At 46.8% G+C, this 27,603-nt stretch overlaps 1 protein-coding gene across 12 annotated transcripts in view; it reads left to right on the forward strand.

Annotated features, from left to right (window-relative positions):
* TCF4 (transcription factor 4) overlaps window positions 1–27,603 on the forward strand; it is a 243,023-nt gene that overhangs the window by 119,020 nt on the left and 96,400 nt on the right. For 9 of the 12 annotated variants that reach the window (XM_072861043.1, XM_072861048.1, XM_072861046.1 and 6 more), the window contains 3 exons: window positions 42–106; window positions 26,725–26,854; window positions 27,316–27,365. In XM_072861043.1, coding sequence (XP_072717144.1) covers window positions 42–106; window positions 26,725–26,854; window positions 27,316–27,365 — 245 coding nt within the window. The remainder of the gene's footprint in view (window positions 1–41; window positions 107–26,724; window positions 26,855–27,315; window positions 27,366–27,603) is intronic. The other 3 variants (XM_072861051.1, XM_072861050.1, XM_072861053.1) reach the window with 1 other exon arrangement.

Consider the following 27,603-nt stretch of genomic DNA (forward strand, 5'->3'; position numbering starts at 1 on the left):
TCTGTTATACATCTCTCTCTTTTTCTTTTTTTTGTTAACAGGTAAAACAGAAAGGGGTTCATACTCATCGTATGGAAGAGATTCGAATTTACAGGGTTGCCACCAGGTAAGTGAAAGTCTGCCCGGCAGAGGGGTTGTGATAAATACTCTGATAAATGAGGTTTGCTTCTTAAAGTTGTGCGTCTTAGGGATAGGCTCCATTCTAGGTGGCGATGGCTGCAGATGTGCATTTCTCAGAAACGGGCTTGATTTGCAAATGCAGGTTTTAAAGCTCCTGCCTGAGCTCTTCTAGCCAGGGTCCAGATCCTGGAGACCATCGGTACTTGGGCTGCCCTAATCCCGCCCTAGCCAGCGCTGCCGTGAGCTCTTGGTTATTGTCCCTTGCAACAATGCCGCCCTGTTCAGCATGGCGGGTCCTTCCCACCGGCACAACTTCAGAAATTACAGAAGTGGAAACACACCGCAGAGCTGGTGTCAGCCCCTAGCTTTGGATGGCTACTGCAATAAATTATAGTTTTCATAGAATCTGTATGATGTTGTGTGAAAACAAGGTTGTATTGAGGGATAAAAATGTCTGTGAAAATATGATTTGTTGTCCCTTTTTGTTTCTGAATTGTTTTTGGCTGGAAGTCAAGGCCAGCAGGCTAACAGCAAAGCCGTCTCAAGGGAAGCATGCGTGAGCTAGAAAAATAAGAGTAGTTTAATTAAATAATAAAATGCCAATGTAATACAAAGGTATAGCATGTGTGTGTGCCTCTCTGCATTTTGCATTTGCATACTTTTAAGTCTCCAGAGAAAGTCTGAGTCTAAAAATACTATCAATCGCCAAAAGTCTGCGCTTTGTTTCAAGACAATTGATTTTTTTAAAAGGCACTTTCTTTTTAATTTCAGTAGCAATATTAATCGTGTGTTTAAATTCATTTTGTTCTTGAAGAGTGCTAGGCTTCCTTTCCTTTTTCTAAGTGCAGTAGCTTTGCACTTTGGAAAACTATTGAAAGAATTCAATAGCCTTCTTAATATTCAAAGCTTTATACTGTTCAAATCTGCCAGGAAAAAAAAAAACCAACAAAAAACTAGCCAAAATGCATATTATTTCCCTATAGGAAAGGGAAGTACTTGATCCCTTCTTTCCTTTCGTATGTCCACGTTCTTTAATAATGTGGGGAAACAGTCTATTCCTATGTTGTTGGGTTTAGTTTGTTTTTTTTAAACATTTAGTGTAGAAAAATGAAACCATTTGAGCAATTAAACAAATTTCTGTTTGTGGTGCGCATGTGTATGCCATCAGTAGTGTCTGGAGGCTCGGGCCGTGCTCTCGGCCGGCTGTCGTGGCGTGCCCCTTCCCTCCGCAGCCCTGCGTGTGCCGGGGCGCATCCTGGCCCTTTGCCTGGACAGGCTCCCGCGGACGGACGGGCTCCCGCGGACGGACGGGCTCCTGCAGCCGGACGGGCGCAGCCGTCCAGCACAGGGGAAGCATCCCGGGCAGGCGAGCGGCAGCGGTGGCAGGGAGCTGGGCCGCGAGCCCCTGCTGCAAAGCTGTGGGTTCCTGCGCGGGGCCCTGCCTGCGGGTCTGGTTTCGGAGGTGGAGGCAGGGCTGGGGGACCGGCGGCTGGCGGCAGCTTCCCCACGCAGGTGGCGATGGGGCCCCTTCCGCCGGCCGGCTGGCCGGAGCTGCTCTGCTTTGCCCCCTCTGCTACGGGGTCGGCGCGAGCCCGGAGGGAGGTGAGGTTTGCTCTAGTGCCTGAGAGGCAATGCTGCTCCGTCATCCACGTTGTTTGAGTTTTGGGGAAGTTTCCCGTGCGAAGTTTCGCATGCTGAGCTTGGACTGGGAGAGGCGACAAGGGAAGGCTGCGTTGCCTTGCTTAAAGCACAGTTACACATGTTTAATTCTGCGTGGAACAAACTGAAAGGATACGGAGCCTGCTCACTGGTGAAGGTTTACAGGCCAAGCCTTGAAAGTAAACTTAGTGATGCACTGAACCGTCACATACATAACTCCCAGTGAGTCGAGCAGTGACTTACTGATTTCCTTTGCACCAACCAGCACAGATAAGTGCGGAAGATCACATCTGTAACCCTGCCCTCACCTGATCCAAACCAACTGCAGTAGCTCTTAATTTGAGGAGCCATTTCTAGCTAGTCCTCTCTGCTTTAAAGTCCTTGGATGCTTTTGCTTTCTGTTGTTAGGAGGTAGCAGGATGTGTTTCTGTCCCCAGTGCTTGCACAGCCTTGGGGATATTGTCCCCATCCAAGGGTCGGACCCGTCTCCTGCACGGCTCCAGCCTCCTGGAGATCCCGCTCTGCTGCTCCCTTGGGTCTGCTGCGGTTTCACGTTTCATCTGAAAACACACCTTTTCTTTGCTGCATTTTGCTTTTAGTTTTTCTTTCAGCCTTACGGTGTTTGAATGATCTCCTGATACCGCAAGTAAGTTAGAAATTGTTTCTGAGTTCAAAATGGCATTACACCTCAATAAGTTATATGGTCTCTATATGCCTTGTGCGGGAGTCTTAATAGGACCTGTACCGCGGCCCTTTGTGCACCCCCGTATCTGGGAATATCTGCAGGGCTCAGATGTGTATTTTCTTTAATTTGGGAGTAAAAAGTTAATCTTAGAAACTAAGGGCAGAGGTGCAGCTGTAGGCTTGAGAAGAGAGTTTGCCGTAAACAGATAATTTTTTCTTAAGCATCCTCAGCTTTCTGCTCTCGGTGGTGGTGGAGAGTGGCCTGGTTCCAGATACCCCCAGTGTCAGACGACAGAGGAGTTACTCGGTGTGACGTTAGAGCATCACGGCGCCCACGGTGCTGGGAGCGTGGAGGGGTTGGGGCAGCTCGGATCGATCCCGTGGGAGCGGCTGGCGGGAGCCGCAGGCCCCCACCCAGCCCTGCTCGTGCCTGGCTCGGCCTCTCTCGGCCAAGTGGCAGAGCAGCAAACAGCTGGAGCCCCTCGTGGGGACCTGCCGGGTAATTGCCGTAACGAGGACGGTTGCCTGCAGAAACGGGCAGCGTGGTTTCCGCCTCGTCTTTTCATGCAGCACCAACCACCTGCGGTAGAAGTCCGCACGCCGCTCCTGCTCGCCAGCCTTCTCTTCTGGTCCAGAACGCAGGAGAGGACAAACCTGAAAGCACCGGCGAGCTCCGGCCTTTCGGCGAGCTCCTTCACATTGCGCGAAGAAGGGGCTGAGCCCCGACGGGCGGTGCAAACCGGGGAGATGCTGAGGACCGCAGCGCCGCTGCCTGTCCTCTGTGCCGGGGAATACGGTCTGTCGGGCTACCGGAAAAAACCCAACGTTTATTCCAGTCAACAAGCCAATGGCTGCGGTTGTAGTATGAGAGTTAATGCATTTTTTTTCCCTGAATGATAGCATTGAATAATTATTTCTTACACTTCAGTGGACCAGTTCTGGAGTTTCCTCAGAATTCAGTTGGTACAGACATGGTCAGCTCTCTGGATGGAGCCTCGATTGTACCTACGTGGCAGTGCCCTGTGGTTCTGTAGGGTCAACGAAGCACTGATGGAGAAAACCCTGCCTACCCACTCTCCTTTTCTGTGGTTTCATTCATGAAAATTTGAGGAATATTAGGAAGATATTACAATAAAAGTGCAAATAATAAAAATTCCGATCTATGGAATAGGGTCTTTCTTTCTGCCGTATGCATCCGCTTTCTTGAAGCATAATGGAAAAGTGGATGAAGCAGATGACCAGTGCCCAGACAGGAAGGAGAAAAAATATTTCTAAAATAAGAATCTCTCGAATTCCTGAAAGGTACAGAAGGAATAATGCTTAATGCCGAGGCTGGACCATCTGTTGTCTGTTCTCCAGGCTGCAGAACTATCAGGATCCACCAAATTACTAACAAGTATGAACCTTCAGGCTTAAAAGAAAATTAAAAGCTACGAGCCTAGTGCAAGATTTCTAGGGTGTGCTTTCACACGTATTGAGAAAGATTAGCTCATCTAGACAGAAGACATTGAAGAAAACTTGGTGAATTCCAAAGGAAATGTTGGCGCTGATATTGCGGGTGGTCGAGAATCCCCTGAAGCCTCGGGTTATCGGAGGGACGGGAGGAGCGGCAGTAGCTGCGTGAGCTCCTTTTTCCTAAACCCAGGAGGAGCGTGCAGGTTTTGTTGATTTCTGAAAGGTAAATTGCTACCTCCAGATGTGATGCATTGCTCTCTGTAGATGAGTTCCTGGAACAATTAAGGAAAACTAAATACCTAACGATATTGAACTTGCTACCTATTAATCTTCTGGTAGGAAAAAAACCAACAACCTCTCTTCACGCAAACAGCAGCAATGATCTGAGGTTTCATCCCCGCGCTGTGTTCACACCAATGAGAGAAGAGGTCAGATACACAGCAACCCATTTACTACAAGACGATTTTTATTTCCGAGCCTAGGGCCCAATTGGGCTCTCACTGAAAACCATAGCAAATACAACACTGATTACAGTGGGAATGGAAGAAAGCTCATCTTGGGAACTATTTAATTCCATTAGAGAGAAGTCATCTAAGAAACATGTACTGAAGTTGTTGTCAAGACACTTTTGAAACACTGGCTTCATTGAAGTTAATGACAAAAATCTCATTTCATTCGGTGAAGTCAGGATTTTGCCTGTTGTCTTAATTCTGTGCTACTTACCATTTCCCCAAAGATCAATTTTTTTTATATTGTGCTGGTTTGGGGGGGGATTAGCAAGGCAGTAGTTGTACAAAAAAGCGTACCTACTTGATTTCTCTAACTTTATTCTGGTTTCCTGTATCAGTCTGTATTATTGGTTGGGTGCTCGGATTGTAAGTAAGGGTCTGCACGTGGTAACGAAGAGCAATGCTTCTGCTTCTTTATTCAAAGAGCTGCTCCTGTATTCAAAGAGCTTCATGTAAATCAGCACTGTAAAGAGGTACGGGCAGAAAGAGCCAGGAGAAGAGAGCGGGCAGGCAGGACGGAGCATCAGCGGGTGCGGAGCAGGGCTGTGCGAGGGCGCGCGCGAGCGTCGGGGTGCGAGCGGGGAAACGCTCCGGAGGGGACGTGAGCTGGAGGCTCAGCTTGTGTAAATCACCAGGCTTCGGTTTCCCAATGACAGCTAAAAACGAGGGGCTGCGTTAATTCTACAGTGTTTATAAAACACGGATATTCCTCAGTGCAAGAGGATCTGGAGACGCAAAATACTATTATTAGACTAATGGTAACGTGTGCTGCTTACAGTAGCGTGGCTCCACTAATCGGTTAATAGTCGATGAGACCGACTTTGAGTAATCCAGAGCCATTGCGCTTTTCTGAGCAATAGTCAGTTCAAAAAAGCAATGAATAAAGAGAACTGTAAAATGAGCTCGATGGCCAGAAAACATACACCATAGATTTCCAAGGCAACGCACGCGATTGTATGTGGGAATAAATTAGGCAGTCCTTTGAAAATTTGGATTATGCCTTTTTGGCAAATGCATAGTAACAGATACTTAGCTTTTAAGGTGTTTTAACTTAAAGCAAAATCCCCAAATCCTAAGATGACTTGTTTTTACTACTAAGTCTTTTAGAAAGTGAGTCTAAATGTTGGTTTTGGATGTACTGATTTACTTGATGTTCACGAAATACTCTCGGAGGCCAGTTGGAACCATCACACTGTTAAAAGCTGATGCTGGAATGAAGTGTTAAGGTAAAAGCTAGTGGAGTTGTGCAAGCTCAGCCAGCTTTTTTTTGCCTTTTTTTTTTTTTTTTCTTTTTCCTTAATAAAACACAACTGCTACCAAAACATAATAAACTTTATCCAGATTGAGGTCATATCTGCTAGCCTTCAGCTCGATTCAAGATACCACGGTAAAGAGAAAGGCCAACCACCGGAATGACGCGGGCATGATGTTTAACTTTGTTTTTCTTGCAGCTTCGGTTCAAACAAGCAGCATTAGAGGCTGCAACAAAATGGCTCCTTTGTGCATTTACGATGCCGTAGGCGTCCGAGGGCAGTCCGCCCAAACCTGCGGCAGCTCTGTGGCTTTCCCGGATTTCCTGAGGGGCCGTATCGGTAGCGATGTATTCAAGGAATCCAGATCAGAAAGGAGTAGGCTCCAAGATCCTGGGAAGTCACAGGGATGCGCCTGGCAGGACAGCGTTGCTGCAGAGAGCATCTCTGCGCCGTCACACAATGTGTATCGTTTCACTTGCCTCTTTTCTGTCTTCCTTTCGGTACCTTTTCTCCGACTCCTCTCTTCCTCCTTGCTTTCCTGTGCTCCCTTCTCTCCCTCCAAAACCTCCACCCCACCCCGTCCCTCTGGAAGCCGTGGTGCGGGTTTCCCAGAGGCTTATGATCGAGGGCACAGCAGGCTGCCGTGGCAAGCGACTGTGCCAGTTCTGGCTGCGGTTTCTAGAAACTCATTTAAAAGTTCATGGAGACCCAACCGGAGTTCAGCCTTCTTGTAGCTGCTAATGTTTTCCTGTATCCTCTCCCATCGGATCTGACTCCAAATATGCGTTGGACGTTGCAGTCTCTTTACAGACACTACACGCTCTTTCCTGACGTCCCTCCTCCTGCGTGGTCGTGGATCCTCTCTCTTTTACCTCCCATCTTTTCTTACTCCCCTGTCCCTCTCTGATGGGCGAGAGGAGCCTTTGGCACAGGATGGGGCTTGTGGCCTGCTCGCCATTCAGCTGGGACAGCCAAGGTGCTTTCTCGGAAGGTTTTCTTATTAGATGCATGTGGCGTTTTATCCTCTCTGTGTCATCGCTCGCGCTGGGGGGAGAAGTCATCGGCTTTTTCTCCCCGAGCAGGTGGCCGCGTGGCCGGCACGCTCCCCGCTTCCCTCCGGTCCCATCCCTTCCTGTCCCCCACCTACAACAGCAGCCTGAACGTTTCCCATGGAGGAAGGCAAGGAAAGCCTTGGATTTTAATTTTTGCATGTTTGTGGCCCAGTGAGCGTAGCGGAGGGAGGATATGACATACCTTTGACAGAGACTTTGTTTAGAGGTAACAGAAATAGCGCTGGAAAACTTTAAAATGAGTGTAATGGAAATGAAAGGAAAGACGCAGGCGGCTTCTGCAGCAAGTGCGTATGGATTAACTGGGCCCCGCTGCCCCTGCCCGCCTGTCTGTGTGTCCAGTAAGGCTGTAAATCCTCGCATAACGCTGCTGTTCTCGTGCTGAGAAGGGAACGGACAGAAATAGCTATTGCCCATTTTCTTTTTTTCTTCCAGAAGTGCTGGGACTTCCTTTTTCTGCTGTGAATTACTGAATTGTTGCAACATCTCTAATTATACGAAGAGGAGTCCAGCAAAGACAGAAGGGAAAAAAAGCAGGAGGGATTATCTTTTTCTCTGATACGTACTTTTAAAAGGTCCTTCCTCAGTGCTTCGTTCAGCATGAGATTGAGACTAATGCATACTCTGAAATCAGGCTTCTGATTTAAGCCGCTAAAGAATAACTATTACAAAAATAACTCTGGTAGCGTCGCGCAGGGGCTTCCTGCGTCTCGGAGGCCTCACCGACGAACGCACGAGCGCTGCCCCGTGCGTTCCAGCGCTCTTGGTTTTCTTGAATTTGATCAGCAACACGTTCTTCAGTATCTTGCAGAGCACTTTGGGGGTTTGCTGTCTTTTTGCCTTTTTTTATGGCCTGCCCACCTTTTCATAGTAAAGAATAAAAAAGACGGTGTGGTGGCTGCAGACAGGGAAGGGGTGCGCGTGCCTGCGCACGGAGCTGCTGCGCTCCGCGCTGCTTCTCATTTGTACTTTGTTCATGAACGTCGGGGCAAAGAATCTTTCCGTTTTATTGGTATTGTATACAATAAGTTATTAAATTTCATCTCTGTAATACACCTGCAGTAAAATAACAAAACGTTACTGCACTTCAGGAACATGTGTGTGTGTTGCAATGTTCCACCCCTCCCTTCCAAACAGCTGCTTACGGATTTCAAGATCCATTGTATATATTCCCTAGAGCCCACCTCTAATAATCGAGACACATCTGCCATTGCAGTATTATAGGCATATGTAGTTTTATTGAAAACTATACCTGTATATAAAAAAATTAAATAACTCCTACCTCAATTAAATTGGCAGGCTACCTTTTCTGAAGATCATATTGCAGACCTCTGGAGACACAGGGAGTTCATTTTATTCTTCTGTTACAAATTACTTAGTATTTTTTTGCTTAGTCAAATAACTAGGTTTCCTCACATTTTGATGGCAAGATTCCTTTACCTCTAATCATTTCTCCTTCGTTCTCTCTCCTGGTAAAAAACACACAAAAGCTGTGCTAAAGCGATAAAAGATACCTAATGTACCAAGGAGTTTAGGTTCCTACGAAGTCTATTGCTAATCCAGTTTTTGTGATCAGATGTGCAGTGTCGATGCCCTTAACAAAAGCTCCAGCGCTTTGTTTATTTGCTTTTCAGTATGTGAACACTCTGACTTCTTGACTGGGCAATATGTACAATATGTACTTACCAGCCACAGCTGCGCGTGGATGTGATGTGCTCCACAGGAAACACGGTACAAAATGGAATTACGCCGTGTTGTACGTATAGCCTTTGGCTAAAGTAAATGCAAAGAGAAAGAGCTCCTTGCCCCCGGAGTCCAGAATTCCTCCCGGCGGTTACAGCCATGCTAGCCTCTTGTGCAGGTATAATCTTGGCTGGTAAGGAGATGGAGTGGGTGAACTCTGAATCTGGCTTTCCCTGACTTCCTCAGTACACGTTCCTGCCCCAAGGACACACCATCAGTGTGAACGGCTAAAATTCTGGCTCCCGTGAGGTCGGTGGCAGAAGTCCCATTGAGTTCAGCGGGGCTGGGAAGCAGAATTTTGCCTGGTAACTTCTGCGGTCATTTATAGTTGGAGAAGGTTCACCTCTGTCATCGTTTCTGCTCGAGCATCTCGGAGCTTTGGGGGGTGGAATCATTGCTCCTGCTCCAGAAATGAGTTCTAGCGCCCATAAACTATCCTCCTGCGATCGTGGGCACGTCGTGGACTAATGTTTTTGATGTTACAGCACTAAAATAATGACATAAGAGATAAAATTTCCATGTTAATCAAATGTATTAAAGGAACAGACTTAAGTTCGGATGTCTGAACGGCTCATTTAGCAGAATTCCTCATGCATCCAGAAAGACACGGTTTCATTGTCCATATCATAATTGAAGAAATGCTAAAACCCAACACTGCAATTTAGTGGTAAAAGGAGTGCTTTTCTCTTAGCCCTTTGGATCAAATGTTAAGCTGAGGGCTATTTTGTTGGAAGTGAGCATTCCAAGGGCACCTTTCTGGAGCTTATAACCTGGCAACAGAATAACACTGCGATTTGTAATGTGCAATAATAGGTTTATGTTGTGGTTGAGTGCTAATAGGAGCTTGGTTTGCCTTCGCAGTCGCTGCACTCTGACTTTCTGTGCTATCGTGAATGCGATGAAAAGGGGAATGATGCTTGCCTGCAGTTGTACCGTGGCAGGTCGTGGGCTCGCTATGCTGCACGTTACTGGTTCAGGTCTGGTCAGTGTTTGATGGAAGACCTCCAGCAAAAAGGCAGGCTGTGCTTTGACTAATTCTGGCAATTTTCAGGGCTCAGAGTTGACTATTGAGTGCCGCGGCGTAGAAGGGTGATAGTTGGGGATGCTCTCCTTGGCATATAAGGTATGGTTTGGCAGGTTTTGCTAATATAAATGTATAAACCCTAAAAAGCAAAAAATTGGCCCAGTGGAATAATAGCTGAAACCATTTCCGTTGCATACGTGGTGCAAACAGTGGCATTTATCAACCATTCATTGCTTTCTCCAAAGAGGGCAGTCTCCCATGTAGCTGTGTGTTCACGTCTCGGTGGTGAACTACCTGTTCCTTTCCCTGTCTCCATTAATAAGCCGTCTTCTTTCTGAATCACGTCACGAGCCTTCTAGGCCCGTTAGATAATCCTGCTCATCTCAGCTGCAAGGTAGTGGCAGTTCAAGCAAGTTCTGAAGAAAAATAGCACTTTCTGGACTATCAGAAATTCTTGTCGGTGTGAGATTGTGAGGACAAGGATATAGTCTCACTAAAGACACTAAAGCTTTAGAGCTTCACTCACAGGGTCATTGAGGTTGGCACCTCTGGAGGTCACCTCGTCCAAGCCCCTGCTCAAGCAGGAGCAGCTAAAGCAGGCTGCCCAGGACCGTGTCCAGGTGGGTGTTGAGTGTCTCCAAGGACGGAGACTCCACGACCTCTCTGGGCAACCTCTTGCAGTGTTTGACCACCCTCACAGTAAAAAATTGTTTTCTTATGTTTAAGTGGAATTTCCCTGTTCCGGGCTGTGCCCGTTGCTTCAGTTATCAAGTGGTTTGGGTCATGGACTTCCAGAGGGTTCCGTAAATCGCCGGCTTTCACTGGCAATTTTATGCAAACTCGGAGAGAGGAGGAGCCCACGTGCACGCAGCGTGCACGCACACGCGACGCATACACAGCACATACTCGTATGTTGCGATATTACAAAGGGTTGTGATAGATGTAAGATAGCTATAAGAAATGGATTTCTGGGGGAAGCTTCAGCATGCTAGGATTGAGCCAGTTTCTGACACCTCTCAGACAACGTAGTCTTGCTGTCTTCTGGGAGCAGTTGTCTTTTGAGCGCCGTCTTCTGTTCCTCCCCTCTGTCTCTGCCAGCGTTCCAGCGGCAGTGGCCCTGTCGCAGGAGGCATCTGCCTTCCAGAGCTTCTCGCCCCTTCTGCCTCCTCTCGGACACCCCTGCCTGGTCCGGCATCGCTGGGTTTGGCTGGCCGTGGTGCCGTGCTTTTCTGGGTGTTTCCGAACAGAGCTTGTCTCAGTCCTGTCCGGGCCGTGCCTGGGGTCTCAGCATTGCCCGGTGTACACAGAATTAAAGAGGTTATCTGAAGTATTACGTTCTTCAGGTGACCATCACGTTTCTGAACGCGACGATCTCCCCCAGTTGCCCCAAACCCGCGTGGCCGCTTTGGTAGGGGTTGCTGTTCGCTGTCGCATTGCTCATTTCCAACCGAGCATTTCCAATAGCCTTTTTACTGCCCAGAAGTTGCTCCGTTCTCCCACCACCCCCTTCTGACATGTGGTTACCTGCTGCTTTGCAGGGGAATGAATAGCATCTTTAATCACACTTAATTACCATGCGACTGCAGACAGGAACTTCACATACAGAACAGCTCAAGATGGAGAAACAAGATCCTTTACAAGCACAGATAGCTACAGAACGCCAATTATGAAAATAATCACTATTTTCAAAGCACACGCTACACATAAAATTTAGTCAGGATCTATATTTTCTAAGACGGCTATTAATTCGTTTCTACAAGTCATAAAATTTCTCTCCTTTTGCAAACTTCTTTACAGGATTTCTAGTTGCAATTTAAGCAATCTCTAAGTTGTCCAAATCTCTCCGAGTTTCAAAATCTAGTGCATCTCTGCTGTTTACACTGTGCATGGGCTAATAAATATATCTTAGGTCATTCAAATGCAGGGGTATATAGTTCAGTACATGGATACACCGAGAAATCGGTGTTTTCACAAACGAGTGCCGTACATTTAGACAGCGGATCATTCTTGCCGCATCGCCTGTGGAATTTCTTCACCTGTTTTACTGCGTACTCGCTGGGAAGGCCCAGATAAACGCAAGCCCACAATCTGTGTATTTTGAAGAGCTTTCACATTCCGGTAAACTCCCGCCACCTGATTTGCACAGAAAGCTCTTTAACTTCCTTCTTGTTAATAGCGGGAGAGAAAAAGCAATACGTTTACATCCCACTTGAAAGGCTGTGTTTGAGTATGGCAGCGTTACTGCCTCGGTGTCTGGTGCCAGCCTTAGCCATCAGCCCAGCCTGGCATCAGCACTGACCTTGGTGATGTTTTTTCCTTGGAAGAAGGCACTCTAGCCGTGCTTCTGTTGTTGGGTGATTTATTCCTTTGCTTCTTGGCTTAAAAAAAAGGAGCAATTACTTTTGACAAGTAGAGATTTCAGGGAACGTATGAGGATATGAATCCTACCAGCTATTTATGTGTGGAATAATTAAGAACAATGACTAAGTTCTGCTATCAGCCTGCCTAAAAAAAGAAAACCCTCTGATACCTCAAACACCCAAGCAGCATCAAGTGGCTGTAGAGTTGTCATGGAGCATTCCCTACTTCTTTTCTGATTCTTCGTCCTCGCCCGTCAGAAGACGCTTTTCTAGCTTGTTTTAATTCAGCATTAAAACACTTCTGCAGGGCGACAAAGCGCGGCGCGTTGCAGGGACGTCGGGAGTTGGGTCCCGAAGTCCCACCTCCGTCGCACGTGGCCGTTGGTGCCCCCCGGGTACCTGGAGGGCTCCCCTGGGTGTTGTGTAGCTGTTCCCGGAGGGACGGGGCAGAGGAACCATTGGAGCCCAGCAGCTCCGGTTCCCTGCGAGTGCTCCCCGGGGCGGAGGTGGCCGGTGGTGCCCAGCGGCTCTGGCCGGGGCTGGCACGGGCACGCGCCGCTCCTCCCGTGCGGCGAGCGGCTCCTGGAGCTGGGCTAGCTGAATCGGCCCCCCTCAATCCTCCGCTTGGGAGCAGAAACCCACATTTTCAGTGCAGCAATGCCTAAGTTAGGACTCCACATCTGTAGAGTGGGGGCCATCAGCCAACGACTTAGCGATGCCTTGTGGTGTGTCTTTCTCGCTTCCCCTTTCCTGTTTTGCTTGATTTTCATTGTTCCCCTTTCACAGCTTTTTTTCCCCATAACCGACTCGTGTTTTGCTGCAGGCTGCGGCTGGTGTTACGGTTGCTCTGTTTAGAGGGCTCGGGCTCGGTGTCAGGGGTTGGACGTGTCCCTCGCAGGTGGAGGGACTGGGCTTGAGCCCTTTCAGGCCTTGAAAATACCTATTTCGTTCGGTTGCAGCCTGTGCCTCCCCCGGGCAGCCATCCTGCTCTTACTCAGCTCGGGAGCAGCGTTTTTAAAGCGTTCCCCCCCCCCCGCCTCTGGCTTTGAAAAGTGCCGAACACATTGTTGGTGCTTAACAAATAATAAATAATAATACCACAGGAGCCAGGTATTTCTTTATGCCTTTGCAGCAGATGAGGTGCGTGTCTGCCAGGCATTCAAGTCTTGCTGCAGTATGTTTAGCAACAATGGAGAAGTTAATATTTTTATTTCGTTTTGAAGTTAATGACAGAATATAGCCATCTGTCTGCATGTTTATAGGTCTGTCTGTTTTTGGTTTTTTGGTTTGTTTTTTTTTTTTTTTTTTTAAACTATTTTCTTTCTTTGAAAATGGATCCTGGTTGACTGTCAGGAGCAAACATTTTTTTTAAAATAGTAAAGATACAGGCTACACTACAGTTAGAATTATGGATGTTTCCCACATCCTTGTCTTTCAAAAGTGTCTGGGGAAAAATGCATATAAAGCCTAATAAAAACCAACTGTATCACTGAAATATAACTCACTTGGGTATTTCTCTCTCTCTTTTTTTACATACACTATAACATACAGCGTTGCCTTTACAGTGGATAACAAGGTGCTGTGACAAATCCAGTTTTTGGAGAGAGTTATATTTTTATTATTTCACGGAATGCCAAAAATGGCAATCAGCTGCCCAGCACATTATAGCCATCGACAGAGAAAATTAGCACGAAGCTGCCCATTGCTTTCTGGTGCCTTACTGTCCTGTCTTCCCCGTGCCACGGAAGGAGTGACGGGCTACTGCAGCTTACCGACGTAGTCCTTAACGTATCTGTTGTGAACAAGAAGATAGGAAATAGGTTGTTTCCACAGTATGAAAAGCCTGCTTGCCTTCTTGGTCCCGAAAAGTAAAATTTTAAGAGCCTAAGACAAAGGTTTCATGAGGCCGTCTTGCGTCATCAAGAAGAGTCGCCCATGTCTTACCCTCAGCCTACGTCTTGTTGGGAACAGAGCTCCGCTGCCGTTTTCTGATGCCCTTTTCAGAGAGCGTTGGCCAAAACGCTACTCGGTAGTTGCATCCTGGTTCACTGCTCCCCTTTTTTTAAACCTTGGGTGTGGAAGAGTGATAATTTTCCATGAATCCTTACTATTTTCTTTTTAATATGTATTTCCAGTTTAAATCAATCATTTTTAGAAGTTTTATTCCATGATGACCAGTCTTGGACGGGCTTTGCAAAATGATTGATTCTTAGCCCAGCTTTGGAAGACTTGTGAAGAAACTACATTTGCAGTTAGTGCAAGTCACCACTCTGCTCTTCTGGCAGCAGCAGCAGAGTTCTGTAGCAGCTATATCCTCCTTCATCCCCGGGCATGAGATACTGGAGTCCCATATGGAAATTTCTCCTGCTTGTCATGTTTTATGGGCACATGGCACATCCTGCTATCGAAACGCTAGATTTGACGTGATCGGACACGTGTAGAGCAGCGCAGCCAGTTTGGGAATTGCAAATGTACAATAGGAAGACACCTTTTGCTGCATAATTTTAAGTAGCCCAGCAAGGATGAATGAGGCTTCTTCCTCAGGTACTCTTGCTGCGGCGTCTGGATAGCAGAACACCGATGCTGTGCTAGTATTGTTTAGTCTTCCAGTTACTAGAATCTTATTCTGAAGTTATCTGGTTTTCCCAATTTTGCCGTGTAACTTCTGGCTCTCTGCTATGTTTTTTGTGCTTCATTCCTTTATCGATTCAATTGCTCTAAGATATGCCGTATGTATTTCCATAGGACGGTAAGCAGAATCAAGAACAAAGCAGTATCTCTGAAACTTTGCTCTCCTCCGTGCTTCTGTTCAGCCTGGTATTTCTTTTCTCTAGAGTAATTCAGCATAGCGGCTTAGATTTATTTTTTAAAAAAGGATTTCCTTCAGATAAACTAATTACGCATCTTGTGACAACTTTTGTCCCTAGTATTAGTCTGAAGCGGTGGTACCATCCCTGCGGAGCTCTACTCCACATCAGCTCTTTTCTGCATCTTTGGGCTACGAAAGCGTTGCTATATCTTGTGTTCGTGCCGTGAGTGCAAGCTGGAGTAAAGGACTACGTAAAGGAGACATAAGAGAAGACCCAGAGGGAGGCATGTCCCCGTGCAGTCCCATACTGGTTATTTAAATCAGCACCAACCCACCCGGGCACTTGCTTTGACTGGATGGCTCGTGCTGGTTTCCCTGAAACCAGCGGCATCGCAGAGCGGGAGCAACGCTTCTCTCTGCGGCGCAGGCACGGTGGAACACGGTGGAACTGTAGGGGAGAGCCTCCTCCCCTTTGCCGGGCAAAAAGGAGGGCGGAAACGCACCGCTGGGGTAGCGAGCGGGACACGTAGAGGGTCTGCTCTGAAAGACCCAGCACCTGAAAGACCACCTCGGTGGGAGCCCGCCAGGCGAGACTAAGCGGAGTAAGTGCCCGCACGGCCTTTTGGACCGCATCGAGCACCATCTCTTTGAATTAAGTGAGCCTGCCTCTGTTTAGAGACGCCTTGCTCCTCCCTGAATTTGGGCAGGTTACTAGATAGATCTGCTTTAATTTGTATAATAGAGATGATGCGAACAGATGAAAATCGTACCGTAAGGGCGAAGTGTTGCTGACTGTTTTTCTCCATGCGTGAGAGTACTTGGCTTTCTGTATTTGCAATACATCTCTACCTGTGGTAAGAAATCCCAGGTGTACCCCGGTGAGCGCAGGGAAGTGCTGCGGTAATCCCGGCACTCCCGCACCCCGGGGCGCGCGGGCACGGGCAGGCGTTGGACGGGTGCTGCGTACTAAGGAGGCAATCCTGAAGAGAGACGTGGACCAGAAACGTGAAGGTGTTGAGGATGGGCAGTGCCCGGCACGGGCGAAGCAGCCACCCGGTGATCTTAACGCTCCCGGCAATGAAACCTCACCTCCCTGCCTCCCCGCCGGTGCGGCTGGGGATGCACCGTGGCCAGCCGGGGAGGCAGCCGGCTCCGGGCGCCCGCTGCAGCAACACGGATGCGAGCAGAGCATTTTGTGCTTCAGCTTTTCATTGAACGCACGCAGTCATCTTTTTCACTTAAAGGCGTTGGTTGTTTCCCCCTGCGGTGCTGACCTAACCGGGAGGCGGTTTGCAGCACGGCGAGCTGGAGCGGGCTGGGGTGGCACGCTCCGCTCTGACTCACTGCAATACCAGCTTGTTATATTTTTACCTGTGTCAGCATAAAAAGGTGCTTTTTTTCCCCCTTCCAATTTCTCATAGCAGCTGAATTTGCCAATTTTGTTGTTGCTGTTGGGTGACTCTAATTTTTTGTCCTGTCTTAAGCGCAAGGTGACCTAGACTTTGCAGCCTTTGCTCAAAATGAATATGCCTTTGCGCTTTATTCAGCCTCGGCTATATGCTGCGTTAGAATATATCAGTTCCCATTGAAGAGCGTGTACTTTAGCTGTGTGGAAAAAGATTGCGAGTAGCAGAGGGAAATTTAAAATCGAGGAAAAAAAGGAAGTTCCTGTTTTAAATACCACGAGCGTCATTAGTTGGTTTTAGGCGTATTTGCATAACATAGTTCTGTAAAATATAAATGTGACTTTATAACACTGCAAATGTAAGGCTCCCGTAACATGAAACATGATTTTGATACTCAAACTGCTCAAGTTGAAATTTTTAATAGTCGTTTCCCAGGTAAACGATGGCAACGTACAGCGGTGTCATGTCTTTGCATCACTCCTGTCTGTTCATTTACCCAAGTCCTAGGAAGCTCATTGCTGATCCTCTGGAAGGAACCTGATTTTTTCAGTCGCTGTCTCATTCAAGCGGGAATACGTCTCCTTTCTTCAGCTTCTGTGCTCCTATGGGGAGGGCTCTTCCCTCTCTCGGGGTACGGCAGGCTGCGGACGGCGGGTCGGGCTGGCCGGGCATGGGGTTCCTCCTCCCGCCGCCGCTCCGCTGGGCGCCCGCCTCGGCTTTGCCGGGTCGCAGCGTGCCGCTGCCTCGGGCGCACGAGCGTGATTTATTTCCACTTCTCACGTACCCTTAGCTTCAAGTCCCACTTCTTCCCTCCGCTTCCTTTGCAACGAGCGACTGAGGTTTCACTTCTCTGCTCCTTACCCCAGAGCGGGCGCGTGCTCCTTCCGTAACGGTGTGAGCTTTAACTAATTAAGCAGCCTTTCCAAGCGCGTGTGACGCAGATCCACATTAGCCATCGGCCTTGTACGATGCCAGATCATCTGAGGACAGGCAAATGGCTTTTACACTGAGGATAACGATTTTTTTCCCTACAAAATCTTGCTTCCCCATCGAAAAGGGGGAGGCCGTTGTTTATCTTTCAGGCTGATGAATAGTAAGAAGTTGGAAAAAAACAACCCATCCTCTGCGGCACTTAAAGTATTTAGCATGGGTTTTGTTATTTTTTTGGACAGGAAGTTTCTTTGGTCCCTCAGATGTTTTTACGGCAACTTTTCTTTGGTTAAAAATATTACTAACATAATTTCAGAAAAATGCTGTTTCCCATGCATTTGAACTCCTGTAAGCCTTTCCTGTGTTCTCATATTCAAAGGGAAAACAATAATTCTATCATTAAAAATGGGAATTCAGCCACGAAACACCTTTTTAAGACTGAGGCATATCAGGATATTTTACCCTGTCTGAGACAAGTTGAGCCAGGATTTTTGTTGTAAGCTGTTTGTAGTCGAATGCTGACACAGGGAAGAGTGATGATAATTGACTTGTTAGGTTAACAGGACTTTTTTTAGGGTTTGTAATAATTTGCCAGAGAGGAGCATTTTGAAGCAAGTAGTGGTAGGACATCCTCACTGAATCATGTTGAAGTGCTTACTTGAACTGAAAAAAAGCAGAGCCCAACGAAGCAGCTCTTCAGCAAGTCTTCGGTATTTTTCTCAGGGAAAAATAGCGCAAAAAACGTCGTTCTGTGCGCAGCATTCGTTTCTGCGTGTCATTGATCCTCGCTGCCTCCTATCCATCTCCCCCCCCGAAGTGACCGCAGTGCTGCTACCTACCAGATGGTATAGGATCGGAGATGTTTGAAAAAGTGGGCACTTATAGATGTTCTGAACTTCAGCGTTGCATGGAAGTACAGATATTTGTGTACTGGGAGGTACTGTGAAAAACAGGGATACCAGGACATGTGTTTCATAATTTAGTGAGCAGTTCCAATATATATATACCGACAAATACCGAGTTTATCTGATTGTTTTCCAACCCTATGTAAGTTTTTACGGTGCCCTTTTCTTACCATACATTAATATTCTGATATTGTGCACTTTTTCGTACCTGAAGCATCTTACTGTTTGTATTTAGCTTGCATTTTTGAGTGGAATAGGTACAGAGGGATTTTTTGATGAATTCGGAAGGTGTCGTAGATCAGCTGAACTCTCGGATGATGTGGCAAGCCTGTTTTCTAGCAGCACTGTGGCACTCCTCAAAAATGCTGCAGACAACGCTTTGCTATATTCAGCAATCCCTGAAAATCCAGCTGCTGTCCGTGGGCCAAATTCTTCCCTCATTAACACCCAGGAGGCCCCCGGTGACTTCAGAGGATTTATCCTGGGCTAAACCGAGGGCTGTTTAATTCCATACCAAATCTTCTGTCCTGGAAAATGACTCTACCAATGTGCTTCAGATAATATTCTGAAGCCAAACTGGCTCCATGTTTTTGTGCAAACGGAATAACTACAGTTGCTCTAAGCTTGCTTCATTTTCTTGATTGCAGAGTCTTTTAAATGTTATCGCACGGTATCACGGTATGCAAAGCCGTGGGAGCACTGTCAAGGTCCAAGGCACTGGATCTTCACGATGTTCGACTGATTGCAGATCATTCTGGGGTGAATTTGCCCAGTAATGGGCTTTTCCGTGGTTCACCTTCTCAGCTCCGTGCGATAGCGCTGGTACGAATCGGGGGCCCACGACGGTCTCCGATTATTTCCCCTCGCAGAGGGGGGCTGTAGGTGCTGAAGTTGGGGTTCAGTCCAGACCGCCCCGGTGCCTGGAGCCGTCCCCGGAGCAGGGTGCAGCGGCTGGAGCACGGCCGCAGCCGGCAGCCCCGGCGCGGGGATAATCCTCGCTGGGAGCCGCGCAGAGCAGCTTCAGCCGCTGCAAATGTTGGAGCCGGTGCTGCATTGCGCCTCGGCCGTGGGCAATACCAGGAGACTGCAAAAAGGACTAAAACCCAAAGCCAGCTCTTTTTGCGGGTGCAGTTAGCAGCACGGGAGAACTTTCGAACCCTAAAACACTGGGCTTAGACCAAAGTCCCTTCAATCGCACAGTCTCCTCTTGCCCAGCCGCCCTCACCAAATGCCAGCCCTTCTGGGCAGTAAGAAACCCAGCAGCTTTGCTAGTTTGTACGGGTTTTTTGAGGCCCTTCGAGGGGGAAGGCGATGGCACGTTCCCCGCCCTTTCCCCAGTCACCACGAGGACTTTCCCCTTTTTGTCTTTGTTACTCAGTGGGACGTATTTATGTAACTATTACCTGTATTTAAGCATGTGTTTTTAAACACTGTAATCATCTGGCTCAATTTCAGCGTGTCGGTGAAAACTCTATTCCGAAAGATTAATAACAAAGCAGAGAGAATGTCCTTATCGCCGCCTCTGAGCAAGCACAAAGGAGGCGGATGGTGCTTTGCTGGGGAGGGAGCGGCTGGCGAGGAGGCGGCGGAGCGCTGGGCTGGGCGCGGAAGGTGCGGCTGGAGCGGCCGAGTTGTTAGGCTGTCGGCGTCCGGAAAAGTCCGGAAGGTTGTACGGGCCACCCGATTTCAGATAGGTGTGCGTGCGGGTATGCCTCCCTGCATATACCTTACACGTCAACTATAAGCATGGATGACAGCACGCTTTGCTGATCTTTGCAGCAGCGAAAGCGCTAGGATCGTCATTGGAACCGTAGTAAAGGAGGTATTGCCAGCTCCGAGGACACAGCAGAAAATCATAAATTGAGCAAAGACTGTATTTTGAAAAACTGCTTAGTGGAGGAGAAAGTCCCTTCTTCCCTTTGAAATTCTTGTGCCCTGTACGTGTTCAGTCGAGGCGCTTTTTATCCATTTCTCCCGTATACTAGGAAATGAAATATTTTCATTATACTAAAGCTTTCGAAAACCAGCAAAGACTGTGCAGTTGATGGTGAAATCATTCACTGTAAATGTGAAAGATGGGGATCGTTAATGCAAACAAGTAACTAACCTTTAGTGATAATCAAGCAGCAGTGTAATAATCTGAGTCATCATGCCTAATGGTGAATGAAGGGATGGGAAGAAGCAAGCAAACACCAAGAGTAAATGTGGGAAACATTAGGTAAGAAGTTACAAATGATTTTTTTTCTCCTGCTCACCTGAAATAGAGGAGGAAAATGAGCACAGGAACAAATTTGAAATCCTCGCTGGCCAGAGGTGGTTGAACCTCGGCCGCATTTAAGAGCACTCTGTGTCCATGAAATGCTGCTGAAACCAGTAAATGAACTTTGAAAGTTGCTGCTGTTGTGCTGATATTATGTTCAACGCGCAAAAAGCACAACTGGGAAAAATCACTCCAGAAAGGTTTAAACCTAAAGAGCAATTTTAAATTATGCAGAGGAAGAGATAGTGAAAAAAATTTAAAAAAACCTAGAGAACTAATACTGATGACATTAATGCACAAGGGTTGGTTGAACATGAAAAATTATTTGATAATACCTGCAAGCATTTTTTAATGGAAAAGGTCAAAGTCAAAAGAAAACTGCTGAGCACTGTGCACAGCTATCTGAAGGTGCTGCCCTAGAAGGCAGAAGAAATGAAACAGAAGGTTATTTGCCATCAGATAGAGAAAATAAAATAAACATGTTTTCTCTCACTTCATACACGTGAGCGTTCTTGACAAAAATAAATCTCTCTGAAAAATGAAACCGCTGTGAGAGAAGTTCCTTTGTTCTCTAAAAGTCAGAATTTTTCTGCAAATACTTTTAAGAATCATGGTTGCTTAAGCAAAAAAAAAGGAAAACAGTACCTTAGCTTGAAAACACACTCAGCAAAACCCAGGGAAATTGTTTCTCTGTGTTTGCCATCAATGGGTTGCAATTTACACTTGGCATTAGAGAGAAATACTGGACGTAAATGACACACAGAAGATTTTACAGAGAGCTGCCAAATTTCCAAAAGCCAAAGAAAGGAGTATTTGTAGGAATTGGACAGATTATGAACAGATGCCCCGATAGTCACATGATAAGTGGAAATTTAGTTTCATAATTTGATTAAAAACAGAGGATTGAAATCACAGAAGGAAATAACCAAGAAATGATTCAGATGTGTATGCGGCATGACTTAGTTAACTTGACTTAAGTGAAAATTCATAAACTGAGGATAGAGCATGTAAGAGCAGCTGAAATCTGGATGATGAGATATAATCCTGTATCCTGTGATTTTACTGAAGGAGAGGAAAACAGGACAGTTGCAGCTAGAAATCTGTTGTATTAAAAAAAAAAAATCTGACAAAAATTACCTCCTATTCCTCTGTTTCATAAATTAGATGCGATTTCAACAAACGCAAGTCGCTTTGTTTGCAAATTTGCAGCGGAAGAGATGTTGAGAAGTCAAATGGAGATGGTGAAAGAGCAATAGGAGAAGAGCAGGTATTCGGCAGGAGGACGTCGGTCGCTACCGAGCACGGAGGAGCCTGCTCGCTGCGACCCAGCGTCGCAAATTGCCGCGTTGGCTACGCGCACAGCACGCGTTAAGTTTTTAGTGTTGAGGAAGCTCAGAGTACACCTTCCTTTCTGCTCTTTTTTTCTGGGGAAAAACCCCCATAATGGAACGGCACGGCAGCTCCCCGATGGTTGGTACCGACCATCCCAGCAGAGCGGGAGCTGCACGGCTGCGTGCGCACGCGCGCGGGAGCTCGGTGCCGGCCGGGGGCCGCGGGACATGGCCTCCCTGCCCTACTTTCCCAGCCCACAGAGACGTCGGTGCCGGAGCAGAGGGAACAGTGCAGAGACGCGATGCTCACAGGGAGAGCCAGGAAGGCCTAAATATGAATAAAGCAAGCAAACAAGCTTTGATCTTTAAAAGTGTAAGGAATTTTAATTAAAGGAATGGTGCAACATGGTGAAAAATAGCCGGACTCCCTTTTTTCTTTAGATAAAGTGCATGAATTCTCATCATACACGCGAAATTTATTGCAAAAAAGGACTTGCTTTTAAAAGTATATATTTTGGGCCAGCTAGCTGATGAAGTTGTATAAAACACGTACTCGTGCCCGTGTTTGTACGGGCTCCCAGGTCTGCCCTGCTGCGGGTCTGGGTGTGCGAGCGCACGCGCGGGCAGGGGCAGAGCGGGGCTGGCCGAGAGCCCCGCAGCGCATTCCGGAGGGGTGTCCCGGCACCCTCGGCACCCCCGCGGCACAGGGCCACTTTGCCAGCCGGAGGGCGGGCGTCCCCGCTCCGCCCGCCACGAGGACCGAGGGCGCGACGCCGCTCCGGCTCCGCTCGCCTGGTTTGCTGACCGTACCTGCAGATGCCGAGGACCCTGGCGGGCTCAGCCTTCATCCCCGCTCCTCACCCTCTCCCGCCGAGAGGGAGAAACCTCCGTACGGCACCGGGCAGGAGAGGGCTGGGAGAAACCAGGGGTGCGGCCGCGTGCAATGCGGCGCTTTGCCTCCAATCGTGCCCGCGCGATGCTTCTCGGAGGCTTTCGGCGAGGGGAACATATGTCCCGCAGTCGCTATACATCACGCAGGTTGGGAGCGGCGTGCAGGACTGCAGCTGTGCGCGCAGGAATACTCAAACGTGAGCGCGACCCACAAACATTTGGCAATCGTTCAGAAAAGGAGCTTAATCGGTTTTCGTCTAAGCCCGTTTTTCTCTTGCCTGCAACGGCCCCATGATGTTGTGTTTGATACTGGATCACGGCGTAGCGTGAAGATGTCAAAAAAAAAAAAAAATACATCCAGGTTGTCAGGAAAAAAAAAAAAAAAGGCCTCTTTGGAGGTATTTTTCCCTGATCGGTGTTTTCAGAGGCTTTTGGATTACAGGCTTCAAGGCCATTTTCCTTTAATCTGAATTAACGTTTTATTAGTAAAATGCAGCAATCTGCCATACTCTAATCTCACCTGTTTCTGTAACAAAGGACAAATAACATATCTTTTTGTAAATGTATTTCCTACCTGTTAGGTCCAAGACAAATATTTAAGTGAAATTCACGTGATTTTCCTTTGAAAAGCAAAACTTCAGGTTTGCAATGGAAGCAACATTTGTTTTTTCCGGGAGGGGTAATATCATATCCATATGGATATTACTTTGTCATAGGACGTGCGTATTTTCTCCCTACCCAGCTTTAATTCTTTGTCTAGTTATTCAAATTTTGGAGGCAGGATTCACTAGTCGGTGACTTATTTTACAAATTGCCAGAAAGAAGACAGGATTGTGTGTAACGGAGACAAGCGAAAGCACCGCAATTGATAACAGATACAGCTGCGTGGCTCTGTGTGAAAATGGATTTTGCTCTCTCGCCTTTTTTTTCCCCCCCTTCTCTGATTGTTTTTAGCTCCAACTCTCGCATTCGACTGGCAACTTCGGTAGATTATGAGCTTTGTTTAATACGCAACAAATAAACTGCATAGGTCTGTGAGCACGATACACGCTGTAACGCAAGAACATGCCTGCCGGATTTATAGCGATGAGCTGGAAGATTTGCAAGGGCTTGCGTCCTGCCTGCTGTCCGGCTCGCGCCCGGAGATAACCCGCTTCCAGCATACGGAACCCATAGGCAGGGTAAACCCCTATAGCTAACGACTGGAGAGGGGTTTGACAAATGTAACGCTTGGCTTTTAAGCTCATCATTTCTTAGTGGTAAATATTAACTTTGATGCCTAATAATTCATTGCGTTTCTAAGATCCAATTTGGAGCAAAGGCGAGCTCCGAAGGCTGTGTAATCGATGGCATTGTGGTTTGTAAACGTTTTATCTCTCTCTTTGTTGCAGGCCATTAGCAGTGTGACATGTAGGCTGAACGGTAATAAATGCCCATTGTTCCTTTTACAAGCATCTCGGAAGAACTACATATATATTTTTATCTTAGTTTTCCTCCCCGGAGTGCTCGGTGGGGTCCCCTTAATGCACCCCCCCCCTCTTTTTTACCTTGCGAGAAAGTCTCTGTCCCATAGGAGACAAAGGGGGGGCTTTGCTCCGGTTTGGGTTATTTGTTGGCGGGTTTTTTCTTTAAGAGAGCGAAGAAACGAGTCGGCGACAGTTGCGGTGAAAATTTTTGAGAGGTGTTTTTCAAGAAAAATTAATCTTTGGTGTAGAAAACACTGCTTATACTGTAGCACCCGGGTTGAATCTGTGGAGAGGGAGATCGTTAATTAGGAGCGGGCTTGCGTGGGTGCCCCCGCAGCAGACACCTGCGCCAGGGCCGGCGAGCCCCGCGGCCAGCGCCGGCCCAAGGCTGGCAAACCTGCGGGCCCCTCTGCTTTCCTGGGTGGAAAGCCTCGGGTCCGCCGTGCCGCAGGGAATCCAGCCGCCAGCAGCTACCTGTCAGGTCAAGAAGAAGGAACGGCCATCGGAGAGTGCAACCAGTGGCAGCGAGAAGTGCTGGGTCGCTAACCGCACGAGGGCCTGCAGCCCTTCGGCCCGCTACATATGTGTCCTTCTGATAGAATAATACGAGTTTGGGATTTTTTTTTCCCCCCCCTATAGAAACCTCTGCATCTTTTCATAGAGAAAAATGTTTGGATGAAAAAACAAAAACAACATAGGGCATGTGTATGTTTTATGCTCCTAAAGTGAATCTTGTTTAATCTAAAATAGTTTGCAAACGCTGTCTTCTATCCGTTTCTTTTTTTTTTTTTTTTTAAGTCAAATGAAATCTAGTAGGCTGGGTATAGGAATTTATACAGCTGATGGCTCTAAGTCTTTCAGACTCCCCGACATATGGATAAACCATGCACAGATTTAGCAGGTCTGTCTTTATGTTAAAACGTATACGTGATAAAAATATATGACTGCAGAGAATTTCTGTGGCGAGCGCTGTTTCATTCTGAAATGCTCCGAGACAGTCAATAAAATTACGTTTCTTTTGGGAGGATATTCGCGATGAATCGGTAACGCTTTTTGCGGGGAGTTTTTCCCTGTATTTCTCTGCCGTGATGCAATAGGCTTGCAACCGGTTTTGCCGGTGCAGGTGGTGGTTATTAAAAGGAGCATAGTCACTGCAGGTGTATATTAGGCATTGGCGGAACGTAAAGATGCGAGCAAAAAGCGCCTTCTGACTGGCGGTTTTGTATCTTTACCTCTCCGAGCGGTCTGTAAGGGCAGATGCTGGGCTGCTCCCCACGAAAGGGTGTCAGCCCCAAGCGCTCGCTGCCCGTTTGTCCATCCCTCGTCAGCGATTCTCGGTTAGCCTCTCCGGGAAAAAGAGGAATATAGTTTTCCAGAATCAAAAGTTATCTTTAAATGTTTTTCGAAGGATAGGCAAGGAGTAAGGATGTTTTAATTTCTGATTTTCCAGCTCGTGGGTCATATTTGACCAACTGCTTTCAGCAGAAGACATGCCACTTTGTTGAGCTATTTAGGAATCAAAAAGACTGTCTTAATTTAAAACAAGGAGCCTTTGTTTTAGTTGGTGACTGCCTTGTGAAATTTTTCAGTTCTCAGCGGGTTAACCAGGGAACAGGGGCAGAGTCATAATTGGCCTATTTAGAGTATTTTGCATGTGAATAGTGTGTTAGTGAAGCATTACTAAGTCTGTTGTGAGTGACATGGTGATTAGAATTTAGATTAGGGAAAACACATTCTGTACTTTATCAAGTACAGTAATTAGTTCAGTCAGTAAAAGTTGATTACAAGTAACGATAAAGTTAGATTTTTGGTACTTAATTTTAAAATTTCTTTATTAAATGGTAAATTTGTTCTTAATATAAATGGTAGTATCTACACCTGTTTTATTGCGTATCAGAATAATTAAAAGAACAATGTGTTCAATGCAGAGTATAATCAGGGGATTTATATATTATGGGTAAGTTTCAACGTAGTTTATAGCAAATAGAACATTACTCAGGAAATTGTTCTTCTGTCCTAGGCTCTTAAAGATTTATAATTTTTCTCGTAGCACGGGTCAGATAATGTTTGCTGCTGTTGTATGGAAACCATCGTCCTTTCGTAGCTGAGAAAATGTTGCGTTTACTAGGATGCGTCTTGTTAGTTAATGGTACAGGCATAAAGTGGATATATTGAAAGTCCTTTGCTGCTGCTACTGCTGCTGCTATACAATAGCGTTAATTGTTTTTGGTTTTCTGAGGTGCTTTTTTTTTCGGATAGCATTGCACAAAAATATTAATAATGTGTACTTTTATTTTCACGTTTTAATCACGTATCGTGTACAGCCTGCCGTCCAGATTTTTATATTGCAAAATCTGATCTATTTAATTCACGGATATGAATTTTTCCTTGCACGGGGATAGACAATGAAGCTGTTTCATGCACACTGAACCAACTGCTCTATCAACAGCAGGATTTTTTTTCTTTTAAGTTTTATTATTGTCAAATCTGTGCACTTAGCTATCTTGTTTGCAGTGAAGAAACTAAATTCCCTTCAAATATATTGACAGAGCTCCAAAAGTTTTTAAAACACTGATTGCATTTGAATAAGTAGGCAATAAGTCTCCTTTAAATGTAAATAATTGTATTTTAAATTAATTACTCTGTGTTTTCCTGGTAAAGGAAAAGATGCAGAACTGGAAATTTTTGTAATGTCTCCTTTAAAATTTTGGCACGTTCTTGTTTCCGTGTTTCGGTTGCTTGTGAAGGTTTCTTTACTGTGTTATTTTTAGGAATGAGAAATAGCTAATGATGAGGAAAGTCGGCTTTAACATGCACGCACACACACGTATATATTTTTAATCTTTTAGCAAAGTCTCCTTGGAGGTGACATGGATATTGGCAACCCAGGAGCGCTCTCCCCCACTAAGCCTGGCTCCCAGTACTATCAGTATTCTAGCAATAACCCCCGGCGGAGGCCTCTCCACAGCACCTCTATGGGTGAGTGACTTTGTGTTCAACCTTTTTTTTCCATTTCAACAAATAATCGGAGTTTCGTCCTGTTTAGCAATACTTTGAAATAAATACAATAAGTGGCAGAGCGTACGCCGCCAGGACTCTCAGAGGGGTTTCTTTAACGTTAGCCGATTGCTCCTCTCTGTCCTCTTTGCTGAGCATGCAAGGAGCCTTAAAAAAATCGCTTTTTCAAAGCAAATCTGTGTAAGGCGAAAACAAAGGCCCTAACACTCGAGATCAAAATATGAACAATTTTCCAGCATTTTGCTTTCAGCCTTAAGAGCAGTGGCATCCACTCGGTGTTCCCAAAACTGCTGCAAGCCTGGCGTGAGGCGGCGGGCAGGGCGATTAGCGGCTGGGTCTGTAGAAAATCTCAGTGCAAAAAGAAAAGGGGGAAAAAAAAAAAAAAGCCTGTCTTATGAAGACACCGTTTTGTCTTTTTTCAGAAGTACAAACAAAGAAAGTTCGAAAAGTTCCTCCAGGTTTGCCATCTTCAGTAAGTACCGCTCGTCTGCTCGCTTGCTTGTGGTCGCGGTGGCTTTGTTCGGTTGCAGGCAGATAGAAACGAGCCCGCTCCCGGGCTCGCCGAGCGCTTGGCGCTCGAGGCTGAGGACAAGGTAAGGAGAGTTAAACAGTCTCGTCGCTTGTCCCGGCTTGGAAGTGATTAATTGCACGGTGGGGACGGGCGTGCGCTGCTCCTGCGGGTGTTCAGCGGCGGGCGCTGGAGAGCTGGC

Source organism: Ciconia boyciana, chromosome 4, assembly GCF_034638445.1.
Source record: "Ciconia boyciana chromosome 4, ASM3463844v1, whole genome shotgun sequence".
Taxonomy (NCBI): Eukaryota; Metazoa; Chordata; class Aves; order Ciconiiformes; family Ciconiidae; genus Ciconia; species Ciconia boyciana.